The sequence below is a fragment of the Eptesicus fuscus genome, chromosome 3 (genome assembly GCF_027574615.1).
Source record: "Eptesicus fuscus isolate TK198812 chromosome 3, DD_ASM_mEF_20220401, whole genome shotgun sequence".
Lineage (NCBI taxonomy): Eukaryota > Metazoa > Chordata > Mammalia > Chiroptera > Vespertilionidae > Eptesicus > Eptesicus fuscus.
The window spans coordinates 42,702,008-42,721,566 of NC_072475.1; the positions used below are offsets into that span (position 1 = coordinate 42,702,008).

The following is a 19,559-nucleotide window of genomic DNA, read 5'->3' on the forward strand; positions in this document are numbered from 1 at the left end:
TGCTCAAAACGGGGAAGAAACGAACCTTTCATTAATTTTCATATTTAATGTAAGGAGCCGGTCAAACTGAAAATATGAGAAGGGACAGTGATGAACCAGAGTGAGTCTGACACCATGAGTGTGGTTCTCAGTTGTGAGTGACAAGTACAGCCGGAAGCTTCAGAGTCCGGACGCCCTGATTAACCAGCCGGAAGATTCTTCGAAGCGCGCTTAGCAGAGGACGGAAGTTCCACGTGTTTATGTTGAGCAACCTCACTTGGGGGCGGAGACTCCGAGGCCACGCCCCCACGACAGTACCGTTCAGACTGGCTTCACCGGGGAGCCAAGCCCCGCCTAAAGGTGCCGGCCGACTGCCCCACAGGCCCCGCAGCGGCAAGCATGGCCTCTCCCGGGGCCCCCGAGCCCCGGCCGGAGCTACCGGAGCAGAACTCTGGGTACCGAGAGGTCCAGTACTGGGACCAGCGCTACCGGGACGCGGCCGACTCTGCCCCCTACGAGTGGTTCGGGGACTTCTCCTCTTTCCGTGCCCTCCTAGAACCGGAGCTGCGGCCCGAGGACCGTATCCTCGTGTTAGGTGCGTAGTCCCGGCGCTGCCCAGCCCAGGTGGAGCTGACTGGACCGGCTCCGCCTGGGCGCCCCCGTCCGCTTTCCTCGCGTCTGTCTGCCCCTTCCTGAGGATGCCCAGGTCAGGAGCCAGGAGCCAGTATCTTCAGAATCTGGAGTCAGGGCAAACAGAAGCCAAGAGTCAGTTCCCTGTCCCCCCCACAACTCGACAGTGTCTCTGAGCCTGAGCGTGGTAGGTGACCCGGGGCCCTCGGAAGGCAGCCGCAAGCTCTGGAGAACTCAGAGAATCTAGGAAGCCCCTACGCTAGTTGGCTCTATGACTTAGGACGGGCGGTAAACCCGTCCTGAGCTTCGGAGTCGCTTCTAGAAATGGAACTGCGAGCTCAGGTCGGATAAGGCACAGGCAGGCATCTCGAGCACAGTGCATACCACCTTTCTGTTTGCGACAATGGGCACCGGGAGCTGTTGTCACCTGGAGAGAGTTACCACTTTCCAAACTCGGGAACCCGGTCTTATGCCCTGCTTGCAGTGATGAGGACAGCGCCCTCTGAGGTCAGAGGGGATATTGCCAGCGAGATTGTTGAGATTCGAGGAAAAAGTACTAGGATGCAAGATGGGGCTTTGTCCCAGAGCCAGCCTTGGGGGGGGTCTAGAGAAGTTTGATTGCGCAACGGGATTCCTTCCAATTATAGTTTTTATTTTGGTATTTTAAAAGCATTTATATGTTTAAGTGAAATATTTCATGTGCTTGCTTTGGCAGCACATATACTAAAATTGGAACAATACAGAGAAGATTAGCATGGCCCCTGTGCAAGGATGACTCGCAAATTCGTGAAGTGTTCCATATAAAAAGAAAAGAAAAGAAAAGAAAAGAAAAGAAAAGAAGTATTTCATATACATGTCATCTGTAATACAGTATATGAAAGGTATAAACAATAAATCTAATATGTATGTGTATACCATACTCAGTTTGAAAAACAGAATATTCCTAGGACTAGAAAGGAAGTATAACCTAGTGCTTAAGAACTTGGACCCTGGAGGCAGCTAATTCTGTTGGAATCTAGGCTCATGTAATCTTAGCTGTGGAATAATGGGCAAAATCACGGAATCTTAACCATGTAGTCCTGGAAAAAATACTTAAAATTTCTGTGCCTCCATTTTATCAGCCTTAAAAATAAAAAGAGATTACTTATTTATTGAGTTTTTAAGATGATTGAATGAGTATGAAAGATACCCAAAACAATGCCTGGCAGAATAAAAAGGCTCATGTATATTTAAGGTTTTCTGTGTAGTCCTCCCAAACTCTTTCCCCCAGAAGTAAAAACTTGAATTTTATGCTTTTAAGCCATTACATTTATTTATAGATTTACCATAGATCTGATTTTTTTTAAGCTTTAGTGTGCATCAAAATCACCTGGAAAGCTGGACCCAATCCGGGGACAGTCTAAGGTGGGTCCTAGGAGTCTGTAGTTTCAGCAAGCCCACAGCGGATTCTCATGCTGAGAATAAGACTGCCTTAAAATCTCTTATACTGGAAGGTATTCTTTTCTGGAGAGGGGAGAAAAGTCTAAAAATAAAAAAGGAAAACTTTCCAGGCATTACTCCCAAGATCTAAAGAGAGGACCCAGCCGGGCCTGCGTGGCTCAGTGGTTGAGCATCGACCTATGAACCAGGAGGTCACAGTTCAATTCCTGGTCAGGGCACATGCCAGGGTTTTGGGCTCAGCCCCCAGGGGGCATGCAGGAGCAAGCTGATCACTGATGATTCTCATCATTGATGTCTCTCTCTCTCTCTCTTCTCTCTCTTCCTCTCTGAAATCAATAAAAATATATTTAAAGAATAAATAAAAAAATATATATATATATATTTAAAGAATAAATAAATAAAAAGAGGACCCACACCTTGGGGAGTACCTATGCTACATTCCACTTTAACAAACAAGCTGAGCACCTGGTAGGTGCTAGGGATGTGCTGGGTGGGCCCTTTCTAACTTAATATTTATGACAACCCTGAGAAGTGAGTAATAAGTATTACTAGACTTACTGTAGATCAGGGGTCAGTACTATTTCTGAAAATGGCCAAATAGTAAATATTTTGGGCTTTGTGAGCTATACAGTTTCTCTGACAACTAGTCAGCACTGATGTTGAAGTAGAAAAGCAGCCACAGACAGTACATACGTGAATGAGAATAGCTGTATTCCAAGAAAACTATTTACCAAAACAGGTGGCAAGCTGAATTTGGTATCCCCTGCTGCAGGTCATTGTCTCAGGTTGGGTCCAGAAGCAAATCCTAAGATTACGATTCCTCCCCTAGTTCTTTGTTAGGGATGAGCTCCCGAAGCAATCAGCCAGAGAGTGAGGGAATAGGGAAGGGAAGAGACCAAGCAGGATTGTGATCACAGGCAAAAGTTTCCCTGAGGGTAGTTTCAGCCTGAAGAGTCACAGATGCAAACTGTCAGAATCAAGCACACACCAACACCTAGAGACACTTCAAGCGGATCTGATCAGAGCACTGACAATGTCCACAGTTGTCACGTAGCAAGTAGGTGGTGAAGTAAGGGTGCCATCTGACTCCAGAGCTTCTGCTGCTGCACCATGTATATGGGCATAGAGAGACATCTAGAACTCGGTTACAACTGATAAAATGACTAAAGATGCAATGTCACAACTGAAGGTGAGTGGACCTCCTGAAAACTGGGAAACAGTTTCGCATAGTGGTTTAAGAGCTCTGGCGTGAAACAGGCCTAGATCCAAATTCTAACTCTACCACTAGACTATGTGACCTTGGGAAGTTTCTTATATACTTTGGGCAGCCTCAGTTTTCCCATCTAGAAAATGGTAATGATAATAACAGTTATCTTCTCTATGAAGGTAGTATGAAGATAAACTGAGATAATGCTTAGAAATGCTTAGCATAGGCCCCAGTGTTCAGTGACTATTAGCTATCATTATTATTATTAAAAATGGGAATTAGAGGGGCAGTTTATCACAGACCATTCAGAGGACAGAGAGTACCCTGCCTGAGGACTTGTGTATCTGGTCCCTATGGCTAGAATATCCTCGTAACAGATGAATGCATATGGCTGTCCTAGCTTTGCCATCATTATACATCTCTGATCCTCCATGTTCCGTAGGAATCTTATCATAATTTCGCTTCAATTTGTATTTTCTATATATAGAGAAGGGACTGACCAGGGGATTGACTGTCAAGTCCCTGTGGTGGCTATTTTTCTTGTTATAAATTAGTGAATTGGCATTCTGGCTTACCCCTCATTCTCTTGGTGTTGGGATAGCATCCACATAGCTCTGGACTCCTATGTAGTGGGTTCTTGGAGCTGGCTCAGTTTTCCAGGGCTCTACTTCTCTAAGGCTCCACCTAGGGAGGCAGGGACCTTCCCAAACCCCATCTTAGTTGCTAGCTCCAAATCACTGAGGCAGCAGGATCAGAAATCACTGCTTTGTAAGCATGACTGGCCCTGTGGTCAGATTTTGTTCTTCCTTCATCTTTAGTGAAGTTCTCTTGGGATATACCATTCCTTTACGGAGGGGAATAAAGGAAGGATATTTGCCAGCTGCCGTGGCTCTGGTTGAGTGTCAACCAAGGAACCCAGAGGTCACTTGTTCAATTCCCAATCAGGGCACATGCCAGGGTTGTGGGCTCAATCCCCAGTAGGGTGCATGCAGGAGGCAGCAGATCAATGTTTCTCACATAGATGCTTCTCTCTCTCTCCCTCTCCCTTCCTCTCTCTGTAAAAAAAAAATCAATAAAAACATTTTAAAGAAAAGGGGGTGGGGAGGATATTTGGGTTTGTCTGTAGTTGGGCAGAACTCTGTAGGCATGAGGTCAAGTGTAGGGTGGTAAAGGGTTTGTGGGTCAGAGAACCCAGTGGGGTATCAGCCTGAACTGAGTTAGGGTCTTTTGTTGAGCCACTCTCACCTCCCATCCCATGTAGTGTATCTACCAGAGCTTGCTGTAAGGAAGCACACATTAATTTTTTTCAGGTGAGACAGTAGTCTGCCTGAGCCCTGGGGCCTGAGAAAGAACACAGGAAAGGTCAGCTGAGGACCAGCCAGCATCCTCTGGGTGCTCTGACCTGGTACCAAGCCCTGCTAGATTAGGGCTATCCCCACAGCTGATCCTGTGATCCTCTTAGAGACAAATGGGGATTAAAGGCAATCTAATCCCAAGAGCTGGGCATCCCCATGTGGGGCCAGCAAGAGCTGTCATCCAGCCCTGGTCTCAGGCTGAGACTGACCACAAGAGGGCCTGGAAGAAGCCAACAGATCTTCAAAGAAAGTCTATGGGTCCACATCCATGCCTCTAACCTCCACCTATTCTTTTACTGACCCGATCCTCTTTGGGACTGCTTTTCAGGCACTTCCCACCAGTATTATGATTCTTCAAGACTGATTGGTTGTCAGCTTCCCTGAAACCCTTACCCAACCCACTGATGTGGGGACAGGGATCATCTTATGTGCTCCCACAGCCTGTTCCTATTGAAACACTCATCACATTACATGGCAATCGCCTGAGTACACATCTGTTCCTCCCACCAAAGCATGAGCTCCTTAAGGTCAGGGACTCTTACTCAGCAGAATACAATATGTAAGGAACTACAAGGGATCAGCTCCACTGTGTCCCCACCTAGTGTCCCCTTCACTTGTTAACAAAATAGGATAACCCCTAACGTGAAGTTTTCCCAGAGGTTCTCTGGGAAGTCCGGTATTAGGGCAATATTAATATCCTAATGATAATACTATGAACCTAATGATGCCAATATTGTCCCATTCTGAGTCTGAGAAAACAGGCTCAGAATTGAGTGAATTGCCAAGGCAGTGTGACAAGGAATATCCGAACCCAGATCTTTGAACTCCTACGTTCAGAGCTTCTTCAGCTGTTTTAGTTCTTAAAATTCAGTGCCGCTTATCCTGCAGGCAGGCTAGGTCTTGTTATCTTCCTTTTTCTGAATAGGAAACCCAAGTTCCTAATTCACGCATCTAGGAATGATAGAGCCAGGATATGTGCCCACGTCTGCATGACTCCGAGCCTCATGCTCTTTTCTGTACGGTGCTGCTTCTTTCTCAGCACAGGAGGGTTTGGGCTGTGAGAAAATGGGCCAAGAGTAGATGGATAATTGGGGAGGGGAGAATCAAAGCTAACCTATCTCACTCAGCCGGTATGGCTCAGTGGTTGAGTGTCAACCTATGAACCAGGAGGTCACGGTTCGATTCCCAGTTGGAGCACATGCCCGGGTTGCAGGCTCGATCCTCAGTGTAGGACATGCAGGAGGCAGCCAATCAATGATTCCCATTGATGTTTCTATCTCTCCCTTTCCTTTCCTCTCTGAAATCAATAATAATATATATAAATGGGGGGAAAAATAAAAGCTAACCTAGCTCTTTTGCTACTCACCTTTTCCCACCCAGGCTGTGGAAACAGTGCCCTGAGCTACCAGCTGTACCTTGGGGGCTTCCCTGATGTGACCAGTGTGGATTACTCATCAGTAGTGGTGGCCGCCATGCGGGCTCGCTATGCTCATGTGCCCAAGCTGCGCTGGGAGACCATGGACGTACGGGCACTGGGCTTTCCCAATGGTTCCTTCGATGTGGTGCTCGAGAAGGGCACGCTGGATGCCCTGTTGGCTGGAGAGCGGGATCCCTGGACCGTGTCCTCTGAAGGTGTCCACACTGTGGACCAGGTGCTGAGTGAGGTGAGGGAGCAACAAGAGAGGAGGGCAGACCAAGAGGTGGAGCTGAGGGGTTGAGGTTTCAGGAGATTGGGTGAACTTAGAAGCCAGAGGAGGCATGGTTTGGAGCAGTCACTTTCAGGACTGTGGTTATCTAAATGAAGGGGAGAGTTACACTGGTCAAGATTATAGGAGGCTGGAGTGGCCAGGTTCACAGAGCTGATGATTGGCTACTGGGATGCCGTAGGGATGGCATAGCAGCCAGGTTCCAGATAGGTAATAGACTGGGAGGGTGGGCAATTGGCAGGAAAGCAGTGCCCCCTGGCTTGACATCACTCCCATGCTCCTACCTGTCTATAGCCCTACCCCATGGAATGACCAGGGACACAGAAGGAGGCTCAATTTGCCATGGAGAGCTGGACGTAGGGTAGTATCTGGGAGGTCAACTGGGACAATACTGACCTTTGAGAACCTGAAGATGGACTCCTCACCAATGGCTTCTCTGTTTGCCTTGCAGGTGAGCCGAGTGCTGGTCCCTGGAGGCCGGTTCATCTCGCTGACCTCTGCTGCCCCCCATTTTCGGACTAGACACTATGCCCAATCCCGTTATGGCTGGTCCCTAAGGCATGCAACCTATGGCAACGGTTTCCACTTCCATCTCTACCTCATGCACAAGGGCAAAGAGCTTAGTGTGGCCCAGCTGGCTCTTGGGACCCAGATCCTCTCATCCCCCAGACCTCCCACCTCACCCTGCTTTCTCCAGGACTCAGATCATGAGGACTTCCTCAGTGCCATTCAGCTGTGAGGCCAGAAGCATGGTCCTTGAGTTCTCCTTACCTTTCTGCCCTGGACTCCTCAAGTTGTTGTAATTCCTGACTCAGGGCTTAGGGTTGGGTCCAAGGTGCTCACATCCCAGGGGCCTGATGCCTAAGACAGAGCTGATGAAAGCAACCCCACATGAAACAATATAGCCCAGGCTAAGTTACACCTCAAATCACAGGTTTCTGGCTTCCTTCTTGGGTTTCTCAGATCTCTCCTGGGCTCCCCAACTTCCTTTCCCACCATATTGAATCCACCACAGCCCCTCTGCTTGCCAGCCAGAGAGACCTGCATCCCTGGGGCCTGTTGTTGCCTCCCCACCCCCTTCAACCTGGATTTATCCACAGGAGGCTGCAGACTTGGCATCTAGATTGCTTTACAATTCTGACCCTAACTCCAGCCCCAACTCTGATGACCCGTCCTGTTCTGATTGTATATTTACCCAAGACTGCTACATTGTAATGATGTTCTCGGGCCGGCTGCCTGCTGTGTTTACTTGGCAACTCTTCCCTGCCAGCAACATGCACCTGCGATTCTCAAGTACCCATTGCCCTCCCCAAAAGGGACTAGAGCCATTTCTGCCTGACCCCTGAGCAAACCGAAGCAATAGCCACACACACACAGGGAGGTCTGTGTTTATTCACACACTCCTGGTACAGTGAGGATGGAGGAACATTTACAAAGGACACCCCTGGGTTGAGAACATCTCTAGGGCCACAGGTGTCATCCAAGGGTGCAGATCAATCCCCATTTGGGTTCCCAGGGGCAGGGGGCAGGGGTCCAAGGTAAAATCAGACCTGGACCCTTGGAAGGTGATACCTGGAGGGGAGGGGTCTGCCAGAGAGCCGCCTGGGGTCAGGCCTGGGCAGACTGGCCACGTGTTGGTTACCATGTTAGGGCTTGTCCATTCCCACCCTCAGCACCCGTCCTATCTGCCAGGCGCAGAAGAGCAAGGACGAGACCGAGGGGGGAGGGCACTAATGAGGGGAGCCAGTAAACAAAGAGTCGGATATAAAAATACAAATGTGCTGAGGAAGTCCCTTAGAAAGAGGCCGAGGCTGGGGTCACGCCAGACAGGGGTGAGGGCGAGGAGCGGCCTGGAGGGCTGGGCTCAGGTGGGTGGGAAGCTCATGCAAATACGCAGCCAAACATCCCTGGCCGCGCGGTCCGACACGGCTGGCAGTCAGGTCTGCAGACCAAACCGGCCGGAGAGGGGCGGGGCTGGGGAGCCGTGCGGGAGGGGGCGGGCCGGGGGCTGAGGGCCGCGGGTCTCTGTACGTTCTGGTGTGCGGGATGGGGCTGCGGCCCGCGGTTCTAAAGTGCATGAGCGCGGCGGTGGGCTCCGGGCGGGTCCCCCCCGCCGCTGCTGTTGCTGCCACCGCCGCCGCCGCCGCCGTGGTGCTGAAGCGGACAGCTCCGGAGTGCCTGGCGGCGGCGGCGGCGACTCCGACCCGGAGGCGGCGCGGCCCTGCAGCCCCCGCCCGCGGGCGCCTGGGCCCGGGCGGGGGTCGCCGGCAGCTGCATCGCCTGCCCGCGCTCCTGGCCGCTGCGAGGCTGGGCCCGGAGCCCGCCGCCCGAGCCGGCGCGTCTACACTCCGGACGGCGGCTTCTCCCCCATCCCCTTCAGCACGTCGTCTATCCGGTCATCCTCGATCACCACTGCACAGGGAGAAAGCGCGTCAGCCGCGCGGCCTGGGGGGCGGCGGCAAGAATGGGCCCGCGTCCTCGAGCCCCGCTCAGAAACTGCCTGCAGCCCAGCAACGCCCCTCGACCCCCATGCCCTAGCGCCCTCCCCATCCGAACTCTCACGCCGCCGACTCAACCCGCGGCCGAGCCTGGCTCCCACAGACCCCTCCTCTCCCAGCGGAGGAACGCCCCCTCGTCATAAGGCTCCAGCCCTTCCACCTCCCAGCCAAACCCTCCCGCCACCTGAGCTCTCCTCCATCCGAGCTGATCAGAAACCTTTTTTCCTCATGGGATCCCCCTCGTCAACCCTCACTGCAACTGAACCCCCTCCTCAAACGGAATCTCCAGCTAGTCCAAGCCTCTCCCCAACCTAACCCTCTTGCCATTTGCACCCCTCTTCCGATCCTGGCACCAAACAAAGCCCCCTCCCCATGCAAAGAACCAGGATGTCCGATTTCCAGCCCCCCCCCCATGCTCTCCAATCGGACATCCCTCCACACCCGAAGGTTCTTCCGTAGCCTCCACGGACTCAGCGTTTGATCCAGAAGAAGCGGCCCGTCTCCCCACATTCCCACTTCCAGGTAACCCCAAATGCCCCCGGCCGGTCCCTCCCCCTCGCCCGGGTGCCAGGGCTCTACTTGCAGAGGTGTTGAGCATCGAATCCGGGGCATTGCGTTCCCGGGAGAGGGAAAGAGGGGGACAGCGCTGCAACGGGGACCCCCCCCCCGCCCCCAATCCCAGCCTGCGAGCGGCTGGCTGCGCTGGTCTGCGGCAAGAGCTGCGGGAGGCTGGCGGGGAACCGCCTCCGGGAGGCGCCCGGCGGAGGGTTTCTGGGTCAGGCGGCGACTCCGGGCCCCGGCCGCGTACCTCTCTTGGCTCGGCCGATCTGGCCCAGCTTGGGGGGTCGCTTGGCTTGATTGCCCGCGAAGAAGGAGTTGGTGTCCTGGAGGCGGCAGCTGAAGGAGAGGTCGGAGCCCTCGGGGTCGGCGCCGAAGCGGCCCATCTTGTCCTCACTGTAGGGCAGAATCTCGGACATGGCGGGCGTGGAGTGGGCGCGGGACTGCGGCGGGGCGCGGACGGCGGGCTAGCTGCCGGGCCGGCCCTAGCTCAGCGGGGGAGCCGGCGGAAGGATGAAGTCATGCAGCATCCGGGGCTGCGGGGCCAAGCGGGGCCAAGCGGGGCCTCCTCCCCCGCGCCTCCGCCTCCCGGGCCGCTGGGCAGGCGGCGGCGGCGGTGGCGGCGGCGGGGACCGGGCGGGGGCGGTGCGCGGGGGCGGGGATGGCGGCGGCGGCGGCGGGGACGGGAGCGGAATGACGATGAGCGCCCGACTGCCGCAGCGCGCGGCGGGCTGGGCGCGGTGGAGGCGGGGCGGGCACCGGCCGGCGGCGAGGGGCGGGGCGGGGGGCGGGAGGGCCGGAGAGCGCCCGGCTCTCCGGGGAGGGGAGGGAGGGGAGGAAGGGCCGTGGGAGGGTCTGGCGCGAGGCGGGAGTGGCGGCTGGGTGAATGGTTCCGGTCGGCGGGTGCCGCACCTGCCCGGGACGGGGGGGGGGGGAGGGGGGGGGTGGCGGGAGGTCTGGCCAGGAGACTCTGAGAGCCGAGCCAATGGGACTGGGCATTGGCGGGCAGGCCGGGGCCGGAAGGCGGGAGCTGGGCCGGCCTTCGGTGGGGGGCGGGACGCCGGAACGCGGCGCGGGGAGGGTCGGACGCCGGGAGAGGTGTGCGGACTTGGCGAGTCCGCCGCACTGGGCAGTGGCTCAGGGCCGTGGGGGGCGTCCTCGCCGTCGGCGGTCTTACACGGGGCCGCTCTTCGGGTTTTAAACTGTCCCCCCGCAGCCTGTGCTTCTCTGACTGCCCTTCCGTGCCTGTCTCCGCCTCTCTGTGTGCCAGTCCGTAAAGCGTGCCTGCCTGTATCTGCCTCCGAGACCCATCCCTCTTGGCGCGACGGCCTCCGTCTACGTCGGTCTTCAATGTCTTTGCTCTTCGGCCCCTGTCTCCCTGCTTGGCCCCGGTACCCATGGACCACTGTGTCTCCTCCTCCCGAGTCTCTGTATCTCGGTCTCACCCGGGAGAGGTCTCGGTAACGGGGCCGACACGCGAGCACCGGGGCGGATGCCCACCCCCTGCCCTAATGCTGGCGCCTAAACTCGGGCTCTCAGCGTCCGACGCGCCCTGCGGTTTCTCCGGCCCCGGGTGCCCGCGCGGCGCGTGCCTTGCGGAAAGGATGAATGGTGGTGTCGCGAAGGGCGCCCTGGCTCCAGGTGACGCAGGGAAGCCCGGAGCGCCCGAGGACGCGGTGAGCTTCTGCGTGGGTCCACAAGCAGAGGGGGAGGGACAGAGGGCGCCCCCCCCGCCCGTGTTGAAGTGCCTCACGTGACAGTTCTGGCCGAACCAACGGGAACACTCCCTCCACACACCTCCCACCCCCAGCTGGCCGTCCACTGCAGCGTCACCTGCTTGCTAGCGCCCAGGGGCTCTGTCGAAATCATAGGCCTTGAAGGAGAGGGGTGATGACAGCGCTGATAAGGGTAATCATCATTTCCTACGTTCAGTGCACGATTGAGGCGGAGGGGGTCTCTGTCAGTGAAGCGTGTCTCTTCCCCCCTCCCACTCCCCCACCTCCCACCAAATCACGCAGCTAGTAAGGCTGCCAAGTACTGAGTGTCCTTCCTCCAACAACTCACCAAGTGTTAGTCCCTGGAACACAGAGGCGAATGCAATGGTGGCCGCCCCAGGGACCAGGACTGGTGGTGTGGCGGCGGCGGGGTGAGCGGGGACGAGGGGGGGCGGGCGGAAGGAGAGGGAAGAGAAACGGTTGCCGGAGGATGCCTCTGTGCAGGCCTCACTCAGAGCCACAGATCTGGGGGCCCATCCCTATCAAGCCCTCCTCTGCTGTGTGCTAGTCTGAGATAAGGCGGAAGCTGGAGGTGGAGGCCCAGCTGAAGAGAGAGCCTGGAGACCTGGAAGGGCAGCAGAGGCTGGAGCTCAGGAACACTAAGGAGAGAGTCCAGAAATGTCACCCCCACTGGAGGTTGTCCAGCAATGGGTTCCAATCCTGGTTCTGCTACTTGCTCCGAGAACTTGAACTGAAGGTCCCATCATTCTAGATTTTAAAAAAGTAATTCATGCCCGGCCAGCATGGCTCAGCGGTTGAGCATTGACCTGAACCAGGAGGTCACAGTTTGATTCCCTGTCAGAGCACAGGCCTGGGTTGTGGGCTCGATCCCCAGTGTGGGAGTGCAGGAGGCAGCTGATGGATGATTCTCTCATCATTGATATTTCTTTCTCTCTCTCCCTCTCCCTCCCTCTCTGAAATAAATAAATAATATATACTTTTTAAAGGTAATTCATTTGTACTTGTAACATTTTAGGAAAATATGGAAAACCATACAAAACCTTTGATATACAGGGGTGGGCAAAAGTAGGTTTACAGTTGTGAGTACAGGAGTTTTTTTTTTTTTCTTTTTTTTTTCTTCTTTTCTCATTTTTTAAAATATTTTTTTATTGACTTCAGAGAGGAAGGGAGAGGAAGAGAGAGATAGAAACATCAACGATGAGAGAGAATCATTGATTGGCTGCCTCCTGCACACCCCACACTGAGGATGGAGCCTATAACCTGGGCATGTGCCCTGACCGGGTATCGAACTGTGACCTCCTGGTTCATAGGTCAACAACCAACCACTGAGCCACGCCAGCCAGGCAGTTTATTCTTTTATTACTTATTCATTATTGTATTATATATTTGACTCACAACTGTAAACCTACTTTTGCCCACCCCTGTACATATGTCCTTCCAATCCTTTCCTATGCATTTGAATAATATGCATACTTCTCTGTGCCTCCATTTTCTAGTTCAAAGCATAGAGATGATAGAGCCTATATTAAGGAAAGTTTTGGAGGTGAGATTGTCCTGAGGTGAAGTGGGTTGTCTCAGGAGGTAATGAGCTGTCCCTCACCCGAAGTGCTAAAGGGGACATAACGTTTCTTACCAAGGATGAGATGAGAACACTGGGTGGGGAATTGAAACAATTCTCTTTTCTTCCCCCAGAACGAGGGAGATGGAGGAATGACAATTTAACTTGGAATTCATTTCGTTAGATGCTTCTTAAATAATCTTATTCCAGCCCTAACTGGTTTGGTTCAGTGGATAGAGCGTTGGTCTGCGGACTGAAGGGTCCCAGGTTCGATTCCGGTCAAGAGCACATGTCTGGGTTGCGGGCTCGATCCCCAGTGGGGGGCGTGCAGGAGGCAGCTGATCAATGATTTTCTCTCATCATTGATGTTTCTAACTCTCTATCCCTCTTCCTTCCTCTCTGAAATCAATAAAAATATATATACTTTTTAAAAAGTGTGTGTATGGGGGGACTTTTTAAAATTGTGATTCTGCCGAAACTGGTTTGGCTCAGTGGATAGAGTGTCGGCCTGCGGACTGAAAGGTCCCAGGTTCGATTCCGGTCAAGGGCATGTACCTTGGTTGCGGGCACATCCCCAGTGGGGGTTGTGCAAGAGGCAGCTGATTGATGTTTCTCTATCATCAATGTTTCTAACTCTCTATCCCTCTCTCTTCCTCTCTGTGAAAAATCAATAAAATATATTTTTAAAAAATATTAAAATTCTGATGTTCTACATCTCTGCCTATGAGACAAAAAATCATTTTCACAGCTAAAATGAAATAAAATTTGTGTGGCATTTTGTGACCATGTATTGGATTTCTCAATTGAAAGCCCCTCAAAACCCAGTGGACTCAATCCATATGTTCTAAACAGAATCATGTATCTTTTGTTGACATTTGAGCATAAATGGCACTTTTATTCAAGTGGAAACTGTAGGCTTGTTCAGTAGGTTGAATAGGACCCCCCTAAAATTCGTGTTCAGCTGGACCTCAGAATGTGACCTTGTTTGGAAACAGGGTCTTTGCAGATGTAATTACTTAAATTAAGAGGCGGCCATCATGGATTTGAGTGGGCCCTACATTCAATCACTGGTATCTTTATAAGAAGAGGACAGATGCACAAAGACACATACACACAGGGAAGAAGGCTAAGTGAGGAAGCAGAGATAGGAGTGATTTAGCTGCAAGCCAAGAAACACCAAGGATTGCTGGGAGCCACTGGAAGATGGGAGAAGCGAGGAAGGACTCCTGTCTACAGACTTCCAAAGGAACGTGGCCCTGCCAATACCTTGATTTTGGACTTCTCGCCTCCAGAACTGTGAGAATAAGTTTCTGCTGCTTCAAGTCACTCAGTTTGTGGGACTTTGTTACAGCAGAACTAGGAAAACAAATACAGCCTGTTACAAATATGTTGGGGCAATCTTTTACATCTCTCATGACCATGTTTCACCTTCCTCAAACTGTCCACTCAAAGGAAGCCCACCCCGTGAGGGTATTTCTGGGACTGAGTGGATCAACATGGTAAGATATCCAAGGCCTGTCAAAGTGCCACTAACAAGTGTAGAGTATGATTTCATGTATGTGAAAAAAGTACATACATATACATATGCATATATACCCATATACATACATAGTGTGTTTAGGTATATAAATGCATATAAAAGGAAAATCTGGAAGGATACACACCAAGCTGCTAATAAGGGTTACCTCTGAGGATGGAACTGGGATACCAGCAGAATGAATTTCATCTTTTATTCTGTATGTTTCTGGAGTATATTACATTTGCAATAAAAGAGTTTTAATGATTTTTTAAAAAATGTTTAAAACCAATGATATAGTCCATTTAGCAAGCATCACACTCTGGCCCCAGAAAAATCAGGTGACTTAGAAAGGAGACTAATAGTTAGGAGCGCCGAAACCTGTTTGGCTCAGTGGATAGAGCGTCAGCCTGCGGACTGAAAGGTCCCAGGTTCGATTCCAGTCAAGGGCATGTACCTTGGTTGCGGGCACATCCCTAGTAGGGGGTGTGCAGGAGGCAGCTGATCGATGTTTCTAGCTCTCTATCCCTCTCCCTTCCTCTCTGTAAAAAATCAATAAGATATATTTTTAAAAAATAGTTAGGAGCACAGAGTTTAGATTCAAATTGAGGATCTGCCTTCTACCTGATGTGTAACTTTAGGTATGTTATTAAAGCTTCCCTGCGTCTTAGGCTCTTCGTCTGTAAAATAGGGACTGTGATACTGATAGAATCTACAGAGTGGGTCATTCTGAGGATTAAACAAGTTAACATACATAAAGTGCTTAGGTAAGTGCTAGAAAATAGAACTGTTAGCTATTATTATACAGAAAAGCATAAAGAAGTGAAAAGTAATCTCATCATTAGATATATTCATATTAACTCTTAGTTGTTGAATTTCCCCTCCATTTTTTGTTGTTGTTGTTATCATAGACAGTACTGTGATGAACAAATGTAGGGGAAAAAATGGCCCATATATTTTGTAGCTCCTCCAATCAAGAAGTAGTATCTATTTCTCCAACCCTGAATCTGGGCTTAACCTTCTGGCTTGCTTTGCCCAATAGGGACATTAGCAAATGTACTGAAAGCGAAGACTTGGGAAAGGTTCATGTACTGGGCCTTACCCTATTTTCTGGTGCTGGGAGTTTTGAGCTACCATATGAAGAAGCATGGGCTGGCTTACTGGAGAAGGAGAGACCACACAGAGACAGAGCCCACTCATCCCAGCTGGGACCCAAACATGTAAATGAGGCCGTTCAACTAGACCACTCAGCTCCTGCTGAACTGACCCAGACCTGAAGACCACCCAGTCAACCCGCTGAACAGATAAATAACAAGTGTTTGCTATTTTAATCCACAAAGTTTGGGTAGGTTTTTTATGTAGCAAAAGCTAGTACCATCCTAAGAGGTAACCATTATTAGCAGTTTGGTGTGTATCCTTCCAGATCTTTCTCCTGTGGATCATGATTGTTTCCTGGAACAATTTCCTAGAATTAGACTTCCTGGGTCAAATAGTGTGTACACTTATATCTATTGATTTATATTGGCCAAAAAAGCATCAATTTGTAAGCCACCAGCAATATATGAAAGTGACATATTCCTCATCTTTGTCAACACCGAACATGGATGTTTCTTATCTTCATGACTACATTATCCTTGTAAATTTAACACATAACCCATTGTTCATTCCCTCTCAATTTATAATCAATGTAGAGAAAAGAAAAGATTACTCCTGTAGGAAAGAAGAACAGAAAAGAGAGAGAATAATAGAATGAGAAAATAAAGCAGGGTCAAAGATTATAAACACAGAGGAAAGAAAGAATTGTAGAATAAAGCAACCTTCAAGCCTCTTATACATAGGATACTTAACACGTAGTCAGGAATAGTTATGAGCCTACTAAATGATTTGGGTCATGAAAGAGACATGGAAAGGAACTGTCCATTTAGGCCAAGCCTAGTGAAACTGAGAACACTATAAAAGTAGGTACAGGGTCTTTCTTATGTGGCTGCATTTCTTGGAGCAACTCTCTGAGATACGGATGACTGTTGCCATTTTACAGATGAAGAAAATGAAGGGTCAGAGCTTTCAAGTAACTTGATAAAGATCATACAGCTGATAAAGAATTGAACCCAGATTTGAGTCCACGTCTGTCTACCTTGAAAATAGATGTGTGTCCCCTAACTCTTCCAGAGAGGATTAGGCAGAAGACAAGCAACTACTTAGGAGGAAGTGTATCCTTGAGCCAGACCACTTGGGTTTGAATCCCAGCTCTGCTACTAACTGTGTGACTCCGCCTCTCTCTGCCTCAGTTTTCTTCATCTGCAAAACGGCTTCATAAGCGCCATGAGGATAAATGAGTACATAGGTGTAAAGCACCTAGAATACTAGCTGGCACATAGGAAAGTGCTGTATACACTTGCTATTTCCAGTATGGCATTGCAGCAGCCGTGGGACTGTTTCTTATGAGCGTGTTGCCGGGAAGTCCTGACATAGTAGCTTTGTTTACACTCACGTGGCCATGTCTCGGTGGAATTTCCCGCGGGGCAAGACCAACCCCCCTGCTGCCATGTTTCTCTGCATCCAGGCCTGGGGGGAGGGGAAAAGAAGGAAGTGCTGTGGTGCCACACGTCATCAGAAGGAATATGAACAACTCCAGGCACTTGTCCCAAGTGGCCATCCCAAGTCCTTGCTGCTGCAGACCCCAGTATTCTGGATGTGAAAGCTCCTTGCTCAGGGAACCAGCCTAACCTAGAACCCATCTGCCTTCTCTACTATCTGGAAAACAGAACAGGCTTTCTCCAGCCTTTCAATTTTCATTTCTACCTATAGGATTTTAATTACTACAACAACAACACTAACAGCCCGTAGCACATTGAGTGCTAGTATGTGTCAGACACTGCCCCAAGCATTTACAAGTATTGTTTCACTTGATACTCACAACAATCCTTTGAAAAAAGGTACTATTCTTCTTTCAATGTTATAAGTGAAGAAATTCAGTCTGAATCCAGAATCTTTCATCTTAACTATGACACCGTACTGTCTCCTGTTTGAGAACATGTAGTTATGGGGTGGAAAGTGCCAAAGAAAACAATCCAATTTCAATGTCCACCAGTTCCTTATGTGTACATGTCAGCACTGACCCCTCAGCTCTGGATGGTGGACAAATGGTGGTAACGGAGGTCCGACTCCCTCTGGTTTGGTCTCGGCCAGACCCAGGGGCACGGCTTCACCCGGACTAAGGGGCACGTGGCCTCACCCGGATCTAGGGACACATGGTCTCACCCGTACCCAGGGACGCTTTGCCTCTCCCAGACCCAGGGGCACGTGGCCTCACCCGGGCCTAGGTGCACGAGGCCCCATCCGGATCCAGGGACACATGGTCTCACCCGGACCCAGGGACGCTTGGCCTCTCCCAGACCTAGGGGCACGTGGCCTCACCCGGGCCTAGGTGCACGAGGCCCCATCCGGATCCAGGGACACATGGTCTCACCCGGACCCAGGGACGCTTGGCCTCTCCCAGACCTAGGGGCACGTGGCCTCACCCGGGCCTAGGTGCACGAGGCCTCACCCGGATCCAGGGACACATGGTCTCGCCCGGACCCAGGGGTGCGTGGCCTCTCTCAGACCCAGGGGCACGTGGCCTCACCTGGACCTAGGTGCACGAGGCCTCACGCGGATCCAGGGACACATGGTCTCACCCGGACCCAGGTGCGCTTGGCCTCCCCCAGACCCAGGGGCACGTGGCCTCACCCGGGCCTAGGTGCATGAGGCCTCACCCGGATCTAGGGACACATGTTCTCACCCGGACCCAGGGACGCTTGGCCTCTCCCAGACCCAGGGGCACGTGGCCTCACCCGGGCCTAGGTGCACGAGGCCTCACCCAGATCCAGGGACACATGGTCTCACCCGGACCCAGGGACGCTTGGCCTCTCCCAGCCCCAGGGGCACGTGGCGAAATTGGGTCTCAAAAGAACTGTTGGTCCAGAAAGAAACTCACTACAGACTGATCCATCTGCCTGTCAGCATAACTATTATTGCTCGTCTCACATTCAGTTCTCATAAGTATATATCTAGTGACATATGATCTCGCTCATTTGGGGAAATGATGAACAACATAGACTGAGGAACAAGAACAGAACCAGAAGCAAGGAGGCATCGATCGGACTATCGGGCCTCAGAGGGAGGATAGGGGAGGGTGGGGGGAGGGGGAGAGTTCAACCAAAGGACTTGTGTGCATGCATATGAGCCTATCCAATGGTTAAGTTCAACAGGGGGTTGGGGCATGCGTGGAGGGGGGGGGGATGGGAATGGGGGAATGAGGACAAATATGTGACACCTTAATCAATAAAGAAATTTAAAAAAAAAAAAAAAAAAAAAAAAAAAAAAAAGAAAACAATCCAGCATTTCTCAGCCTGATTCATTCGGCACCCACCTTTTCTCAGCCTCGAGCGCATTCCATGCGAGAACCATTTGCAGCAAGATGTTTGAGAACCGGATTATGGATTTGCCACTTCTCAGGTCAGACACTGTGTTGGGGAGGAAGGTGGAGGATGAGGCACTTAACACACACACACACACACACACACACACACACACACACACACTGTGGTAAAAGAAAATACGAGGCACTCTGCAGGGTAGCAGACTGCAACACCTCCAGGCCTGATTAAGGAACGACAATATGGAAGGCAGATGGCAGATGCATAGATGCCACACTATTGCCTTTCAGTTAAACAGTGCTTGGGTTGTGTGTGTGTTTTTCCCCCCTCTCTCTTCTTGTAAATCTCCCAAATAAAATGGTTTGCTTTCCTCAAGTTAGAAGTGTTAACACATCTTTTCTTTAAATATCTGTGGATGGCTGTTTTTCCCTCTGCCAATTTGTCACCATCTGTAACCCTCTCTTTGTGAGATGATCTGATGACAACAATTATCTTGGAGAGTAAAAGTGCCGTCTTGGAGCAACATGTAAGAGCCGCGTCAGAGGGTGGGCCCTGTGTGTTGTTGTATCAGTGTGCGGTGTGTGTTGGGCTGGGAGCCCTGTGCATGTACACACAGTGTGTGAGTGGGCAAGTGTGTACCTTCGGTGGGCATCCCGTGTGTGTACGGCTGTGCATTGGCTGGGTGCTTGCCTGTGTACTCTGGATCTACGTGCTCTCTGAGAACGTCGTGCGGGCACCCTGTCTGTGGGTCAGCGCCTGGGTGCTGCTCTGCGGGCTGAAGAGCGGCTGTGCGCACTGCCCCGGGAAGATGTTCCTCAATGGAGTATAATTTCTCAAAGGTGTTTAAAGGGGATGGGGCGGGCCTGCCATTTGGATAATTGGGCCGAGAAATATCAGCAGAGTTTGGGCCTGAGTCAAAGGAATGGAAATTACGGGAGGCTTGTGAAAGGATGCTGCG

General features: G+C 51.4%; 2 protein-coding genes and 1 non-coding gene across 3 annotated transcripts; 2 read left to right on the top strand and 1 right to left on the bottom strand.

Annotated features, from left to right (window-relative positions):
• Window positions 1-289: 289 nt before the first annotated feature.
• Window positions 290-7,544, top strand: EEF1AKMT4 (EEF1A lysine methyltransferase 4). The gene is made up of 3 exons (XM_008157526.3): window positions 290-574; window positions 5,992-6,275; window positions 6,769-7,544. Exons 1-3 carry the CDS (start codon window positions 379-381, stop codon window positions 7,054-7,056), a joined length of 768 nt encoding a protein of 255 aa, XP_008155748.1. The 5' UTR covers window positions 290-378; the 3' UTR covers window positions 7,057-7,544.
• LOC114228371 (U6 spliceosomal RNA) lies at window positions 1,309-1,415 on the top strand. Its single transcript, XR_003614516.2, has one exon. It is a non-coding gene; the product is annotated as a U6 spliceosomal RNA (small nuclear RNA).
• Window positions 7,545-7,695: 151 nt separating the features above from the next.
• Window positions 7,696-9,923, bottom strand: CAMK2N2 (calcium/calmodulin dependent protein kinase II inhibitor 2). Its single transcript, XM_008157527.3, has 2 exons — window positions 9,624-9,923; window positions 7,696-8,729 (listed from the first exon to the last, which is right to left on the bottom strand). The coding sequence occupies exons 1-2, from the start codon at window positions 9,790-9,792 to the stop codon at window positions 8,659-8,661; spliced, it is 240 nt and encodes a 79-aa protein (XP_008155749.1). The 5' UTR covers window positions 9,793-9,923; the 3' UTR covers window positions 7,696-8,658.
• Between the last annotated feature and the right edge of the window lie 9,636 nt (window positions 9,924-19,559).

Excerpts from the sequence above, each read along its gene's own strand:
- CAMK2N2 (XM_008157527.3), bottom strand. The coding sequence starts at position 9,792 with ATGTCCGAGATTCTGCCCTACAGTGAGGACAAGATGGGCCGCTTCGGC. Across the intron at positions 8,730-9,623 it reads GATCGGCCGAGCCAAGAGAG|TGGTGATCGAGGATGACCGG; the intron begins GTACGCGGCCGG and ends CTCCCTGTGCAG.
- EEF1AKMT4 (XM_008157526.3), top strand. The coding sequence starts at position 379 with ATGGCCTCTCCCGGGGCCCCCGAGCCCCGGCCGGAGCTACCGGAGCAG. Across the intron at positions 575-5,991 it reads GGACCGTATCCTCGTGTTAG|GCTGTGGAAACAGTGCCCTG; the intron begins GTGCGTAGTCCC and ends TTTCCCACCCAG. Across the intron at positions 6,276-6,768 it reads TGGACCAGGTGCTGAGTGAG|GTGAGCCGAGTGCTGGTCCC; the intron begins GTGAGGGAGCAA and ends TTTGCCTTGCAG.